General features: G+C 38.3%; 1 protein-coding gene across 2 annotated transcripts in view; it reads right to left on the bottom strand.

Annotated features, from left to right (window-relative positions):
• LOC111407121 (DNA polymerase zeta processivity subunit) overlaps positions 1–5,401 on the bottom strand; it is an 8,891-nt gene extending 3,490 nt beyond the window's left edge. The window contains exons 1-5 of one of the 2 annotated variants that reach the window (XM_023036432.1): positions 5,160–5,401; positions 3,969–4,051; positions 3,740–3,877; positions 3,549–3,661; positions 3,262–3,451 (exon numbers count right to left, since the gene is read on the bottom strand). In XM_023036432.1, the coding sequence (XP_022892200.1) occupies positions 3,262–3,451; positions 3,549–3,661; positions 3,740–3,877; positions 3,969–3,999 (472 nt within the window). In that variant the 5' untranslated portion in view covers positions 4,000–4,051; positions 5,160–5,401. The remainder of the gene's footprint in view (positions 1–3,261; positions 3,452–3,548; positions 3,662–3,739; positions 3,878–3,968; positions 4,052–5,159) is intronic. The other variant, XM_023036433.1, reaches the window with a different exon arrangement.
• Positions 5,402–7,500: the final 2,099 nt, after the last annotated feature.

Raw genomic sequence — 7,500 nt, forward strand, 5'->3', positions numbered from 1 at the left:
TTGGCCTCTCACACAGCAATTAAAGAAGGATGCATTTGGGTGGACTCCAGAGGCTGAGAAGGCTTTCCAACAATTAAAGATAGTCATGACCATAGTCCCAGTTCTAGCCCTTCCGGATTTCTCAAAAACATTTGTGGTAGAAACCGATGCATCTGGATACAATTTGGGGGCAGTGTTGATGCAGAGCCAGCAGCCTATTGCTTTCTTTAGTCAGGTATTATCCAGAAAATCCCAGCAGAAGTCAGTTTATGAGAAGGAATTGATGGCCATAGTATTGGCAATTTAAAAATGGCGACATTACCTGTTGGGACGATGATTTCTAGTACAAACGGACCAAAGGAGCCTGAAGTATTTGCTGGAACAAAGAGTAGTGCCCGAGGAGTTTCAACGATGGGTTACTAAGTTGATGGAATATGAGTTCGAGATACAATATCGTCCCGGCACGGAAAATAAGGCCGCAGATGCATTGTCCAGAATCTGCCCCCCGGTAGAGTTCTCGGCCATCACTATTCCGACGGTAGTGGACGTCCAAACAATAATGGAATAGGTAGCCTCCGACCCTCTTCTCTCCAAAATAAAGGAGGAGTTGCAAGAAGACCCCAACTCCCACCCACGTTTCTCACTGGAGCAAGGGAGATTGTTGTACAAAGGAAGGCTAGTAATTTCTCAGACTTCATCATTAATTCAAAACTTGCTGAGAGAGTACTATAGTAGTCTGGTGGGTGGTCACTCCGATTTTCTCCGGACATACAAACGGATGACATCAGATTTATATTGGAAGGGAATGAAGAAAGATATCAGAAAGTTTGTGGAGGAATGTCCAGTATGCCAGCAGAACAAAAATTCAGCTTTATCGCCCACAGGCCTCCTACAACCCCTGCCTATTCCGTGTCTGGTTTGGGAAGATATCTCCATGGATTTCATAGAGGGACTACCAAAGTCAGGGGGATTTGACTCCATATTGGTGGTGGTGGATCGCCTAAGCAAGTATGCTCATTTTCTCCCCCTCAAACACCCGTTCAGAGCATCGATGGTTGCAGCCATATTTGTCAAAGAAGGGGTAAAACTTCATGGTATCCCGAGATCCATTGTATCAGATCGGGACAAGGTCTTCTTAAGTCAATTTTGGACGGGGTTGTTCAAGCTACAAGGCACTAGTCTCCGTCGAAGCACGGCGTATCACCCACAAACGGACGGCCAGACAGAAATTGTCAACAAATGTGTGGAAGCTTATTTGCGGTGTTTCACATTTGATAAGCCTCGACACTGGACTACTTGGCTACCATGGGCCAAATATTGGTATAATACTACCTTCCACGCTTCCACAAAAATCACTCCTTTTCAATCTCTTAGAAAGAGAGAATTTCCTATTTTTTTCCTTAAAAAAAAATTGAAAGTCTCTTGCTCGCATCCATTCTCCATCACACTGTCAGAACAAAAAAAGCAGCGATTCAAATCCACTCCGGTAGCAGTTTATGGGAGAGACCCTGCTCCACTCATTCGATATGGTGTCCAGAACACAGAAAACAGTTGTTTCAGTCGTAGAACAACAACTGCAGGACAGGGGTCAGATTTTGGAAGAACTGAAATATCATCTGCTCCAAGCTCAGGCCCGAACGAAGTTATCAACGGATCAGCATAGGAGAGACATCGAGTTCATGGAAGGGGATTTTGTTTATGTAAAGCTAAGACCATACCGCCTGCTTTCTCTGGCGAAGAAACCCAATGAGAAACTGGGTCCCAAGTATTTTGGTCCATATAAAATTATCAAAAGGATGGGTACAGTAGCCTATCAGCTGGAGTTGCCACCAACAACAATTCACCCGGTTTTTCATGTGTCTCAACTAAAAAAAAGATTTTGTTTATGTAAAGCTAAGACCATACCGCCTGCTTTCTCTGGCGAAGAAACCCAATGAGAAACTGGGTCCCAAGTATTTCTGGCGAAGAAACCTAATGAGAAACTGGGTCCCAAGTATTTTGGTCCATATAAAATTATCAAAAGGATGGGTACAGTAGCCTATCAGCTGGAGTTGCCACCAACAACAATTCACCCGGTTTTTCATGTGTCTCAACTAAAAAAGAGCTCTAGGAAATTTGGAGTTTAGCCAACCAATTCCCATGCATCGGGACACTACTATGGAGTGGATGGTTGAGCCATAACAGGTGCTTGGGGTGCGCAAGGTAGGAAGTGAGCAGCAACCAAAAACAGAAGTGCTAATTCAATGGAAGGGGCTACCTAAAGAAGAGGCATCCTGGGATAAACTAGTTTGTTCCAGCAGCAATTTCCCAATTTTCACTTTGAGGACAATGTGATTTTGGAAACCGGGAATAATGTTAAGCCTCCAATCCGTTTCATTTATGCTAGAAGAAGCCAGAAGAATAGAGAACTCACTAGAAGGGATGTGCAACAACATTCGGTTAGGGACCAAGACAGAGGAGGGAAATTCTATTAGGAAGAAATGTTATAAATAAGGGTAGGAAAGAATAGATAGGCAGGCAAATATTTGAGAGAGTAGTGGAGTGGTTTATTCTTGTTTATAGCCTTCTTCAGGCTTTAAGTTCATTCCAGTTTCTGTAATCACCCGTTTTTAATCAAATAATCACTTATTCCGCAATTTAACTTGTTCTTTCTAGTTGGTACACTAACAGATTTGAACTACTATGATTTCAAACCCAAAACCCAAAAGTGTTGATTGCAACAAAAATCATTGAGGATTAGCAGTTTCCTTTCATGGAGTATTGGACTTTATTTTACTCCAAATTTGGTGTTATAAGAAATCAATGGTCATTCTTGCATGTTACCACGTAGCTCGTGGATTGTTAATCAGTAATCCTTATTAGATCCAATCCTAAAAAGTTCGAAATTCAAACATGTAAAAATTCTTCCAAATTCGTGGTATGTATCTAGATCCACTACAGAATTAAGGCTGTTAATTTTGCTTGCAAGACCTTCCCTACTCAATATTTCTTCATTTTTTTGTGCGCGCTTGCAGCAAGGATTGTAGGTAATACTAGCACTTTGAACTCTATTTCATCAGTAAAACCCATTGCTGCTGCCTTTTTCTAGTTCAGATGCAATCTGCTAATGTTTCACACTTCCAATTATTTACATTGAAGTTACTAGTATTCAGAAGACTTGGTAACAAGGGAACATTAACTAGTATTGAGAAGAATTGGTAACAAGGGAACATTAAGGCATTAACTCAATATGTTAAACATATATGGCATGATGCAAGAAAAGCAGCAAATGTTTATACTTACTGCGGGGAAGAAACTTCGTCATCGGTTCTGACACAGGCAATTTGATCAAGAAGGATCTAAGAGAGAACTCCAGGTCAGCTTGTTCCACTTTTGAACCATATGACTGATTCACATTAAGCTTAAAGACAAATCTCTCAATTGGCACCTTATCTTCTTTAAAGAAGATAACAGCAACTCTCTCCACCAAACCCTAATTGGTAATGGAAAAAATATAAATTGCTTCAAGAAAATCCAATAACACACCACCCAATACAAATATAGCTTTACCCAAAAAAAAACACTCCTACTTTTTGGATGAAAGGGAGGAGACCATTAACAGCAGAGTGAATGTATTCATAAAGCTCAGGATGCCTAGCCCTATGAACCACCATGTTCATGTATCTCCGCCTCTCAAATGCTCCTACATAGATGCAGATACTGGTATAGCGATACATTCATTGAATATCACAAAATGAATTTTAGAGCAGCCACTACTCACTAGAAATATGTAATAAGGTGGAATTATTGATCTCATTTTTTGTAATACTGTTTTTACCATTTGGATAAACTCCTTTGAGAAAAACAATAGAGGTGATGGCTACCTCCAGGAATTCCACGAGAACCCGAGCACTTTGCCCTGCAGTTTAGCAATTATTAGAGAGAGAAAATAGGAATAATACGAATGAATGAAGGGTGTCTAGTTGGACTTTTGATGATGAAGAACCAACCTTGTGGAGTTTGATTATCTTTGCGCTCCATTTTCAGGGTTCCGTAGTCCGTCTCAGACAGAAATTTTGCTCATACGCATTTACTGATGGAAAATGAAGAATTTGTGATGCTAAATGAAGCAATTGCACATAGGGCATTTATTACACAATCCAACCTATAGTATAATGAGTCACATTTGTCGTGTGTGTAATGCACATTCAATTTTGTAAGTTGTATCAATCTCATTTTGATCATCTTCAATTCATAATATAACTTTTCTTTAGTTATTTGGGTAGTACCATATGAATAGTTTCTGGGCACAAATGAAACACGTTACAGAATAAAATTCATGCAAAATGGAATTTTACAATTCAAGATTTTCATGATTTTTTACCCAGGAGCTTTTATGTATAAAAATTCAACCAATGTTCTAATATTTTCTCTACAAGTTCTACTCAAAGAACTTCTAAATTCATCTTTCTTCTCAGATGATGTTTTGAAATAAATACAGTATTCATTCTCTTGAATAGTGTGAAATGAAGTGTGTAACGTATGCTTGTTAAATGAGGAGTGCTATATGTACAAGGACGTGTCAACGGCCCACGTACAAATAGCAAATTTCTTGTGAAATAAATAGTAATCTTTGCCTAGTCTCCTCCATTCTATGTTATGTATTACTAGAAAATTACAATCTTGGCCCATTCTATTTAATCACATAAGTTTCAAGTATAGAAGATAATTAATTAACTTTAAGACCATACTGTCTATGGTCTACGGTGACTGAGCAACAAGCAAATACATTTTTCTTTGTTAAGGAAATACGTTCATAATAACGATTTAAAAGATATTGAAGTACAAAACTTCAGTTCTGGAAAGAGACTTTCCAAGTGATTCCTCACGTTCACAGTCATCAGTGCGCATAAGGTATTTTCCGCAACAGCCTTGTGCTTGCAGAATGAATTTTAACAGAGTTCAAAGTTTCGTCTTTTGTCAATAAAACTTCAAAGAAGGTGGGATTTATTCAGACGCCAGACCATAAATTTTCTGCGCACTTGACAGACAAATGGTTTCCTTGGGATAAATAGTCGAACATTTTAAGTGCAAAACGTGATATTGTCAACTGACAACTATTCATATTACACCAAGGGGAAAAATTGAAAATTCATACGTGCAATTGACAATGAATATTATCGTCTCAGTATAATAATTACCTGCAGCAATAGATTTTCGAATACAAAATACGGCCCTTGTTCAAGGTTGCAGATTCATGATGAGGAGAATTGGAAGCAAAAATTCTTGTATTCAATTTGGATTAAAGCGCAGATAATTCTACTCGCCTCATAACATACATGGAAGGAAGATTAAGCTGAAAAATGTGATAAATATTGATAATGATGGTTGCATCGGTAAACGGCGAAACCAGAGAATTTATCGTACCGGACTTCAGCATTTTGGGAAGTTGAAGAACAGTAAGAACGGGAAATTAAGGCGTTGGTCCTAATCTATGAACATTATAGCAACTTGCACTCCAGATTATTTTTTTAACGACATTATCCCCAAGTTTTAACTTAATAGGGAAAAAAGGCCTTTTAAAGAATATTTTTAATCAAAATGAAATAATTCTAGTAATATTATGTTTCATTTTCCCTTTTTCAATCTTAGGAGATGTTCTAACTAGTGAATACTAGGGCAACAACTCTCACAAACATCTCGATTTTGATTTTGGAAATTGAATATAAATTCGGCTGTAGTATGGATCCCCATGGATATGGATGTTGCAATTCTCTGGACAAATGTGTGGTAAATACTCCTGAGAAGATATCGAAGCTCTCGCATTAGCCAAAGAAGTACGAGTTCAGAAATTATTGGGTGATGTGATGCACTGAGGGTGGTCGATTTGATTTTAGCGTAGCACATAATGCTTTGCATTTGTTTGACATTATAGATCTTATAGGATTGTACCCTAATGCGAATGTTTAAGAAAATATAAGCATAATATACTATATTCCTCCAATGCTAATTGAAATTCTTTGAAGCTCTTCATTGGGGCTTGGACCATATCTGTCGAACAATCTCAGTACATATGACGCAAGACGATTTTACATATCGAGGTTGGAATGGGACCGGGTGTTTTCACGTCTCACCTAGTGCACAATTTGTCTTGATTTTCAATTGATGGAGAAGAAGGAAAATGGAACTTCTTCTTCTTTTTTTTCTCGCCCCAACTTCATGTTTTTTGGATCCTTCGCTTGCTCGTCGCCAATGGGAGCAAGCTAGCTCCTGTGTTGGTCGGGGAAAAGGGCATTTCCATAATGAAGGATTAAAAAAAAGGAAAAAACAAAAAAAAAACTAGCTCCATCCCAAGCAGGAGCGAAGCTACATAGAGTCCAGTGCAGGCTGATGCTCGCACTGGACTTTGGACTTGACATAAGAAATTTCAGTGTGCCTGCACTGGACCAAGAAGAGAAAAGAAAAGGGAAGAAAGAAGAAGAAAAAGTGGCCGGAGGAAGAAGAGTTACAGTTGCCGATAGGGAAGAAGTGAAGGAGGAAGAAGAGTTACACTTACAGCTACCGACAGGGAAGAAGGGAAGGAGGAAGAAGAGTTACAGTTGCTGCGTATGCCGACAGGGAAGAAGAAGAGTAAAGTTGGGCCAATTTTTTAACTTTTTAGATTTTGGGCCTTGAAAAAAAAGGCCCATTATGAATTTATTGGCCCATCAATTTATTATTTGTACAATGGACCCCCAACATCATATCCGTTGTTAAAAAATGTACTCCACATTGATCACGTGAACTCTTTTTTCATAGACTAATTTCGACCAAAAAAATCACTATAGCCGATACTTAAAATTTTGCCCGCACTGGACGAAATCTCTGGCTCTGCCCCTGATCCCGAGACATGATTTTTGATTCGTGGCGGTTTTTTTGTTCTATAGACGAAGAATGATGATATCTATAATTTGTGATTCGTGTGCATGTCCTAGAAATTTATGCATTTGAGTTTCTACCTTCATGTAGAAACATTATCTGAATGCTCATATAGCATACTTTGAACATGAGATAAATGAAAGGATGTGAAGTAAATCTCTTCAAGGAAACTTCCGGTGCCTCTGTCTACGTATCCACGATACCAAATATTGATTTGAACATGCATTTACTGTTGTTTAGATAAAAACTATTTTATAATTATTACTTAAAATAATAATAATAATAACACATGTCACTTGAATAAGGTTTGAATCTGGCATGTGAAATTCACTAGAGTTTTCAAATTTCTTGTTAGGAGTTCGTGCTCCAAAAGGAGTTAGATACTTATAGAACCTTTGTTATTTAAAAGATCAAACTATAAAAGACGAAATTGTAATTAAATAGACTTGACGTTCCAAGTGCTTTTCTCATTGCAATCAACCACACGCACCCAATTGAGCCAATTCATAAAATTAATGCGCCCAAGTAGATCTATGTCAGTCTAACTTCAATCATTGGGGCCTAGGATTGAGGTAGATAGATTCGATGCACATATTCCTTCGTATACAAATCGAATATTTTTTT

This window comes from Olea europaea, chromosome 13 (genome assembly GCF_002742605.1).
Source record: "Olea europaea var. sylvestris chromosome 13, O_europaea_v1, whole genome shotgun sequence".
Classification (NCBI taxonomy): Eukaryota; Viridiplantae; Streptophyta; class Magnoliopsida; order Lamiales; family Oleaceae; genus Olea; species Olea europaea.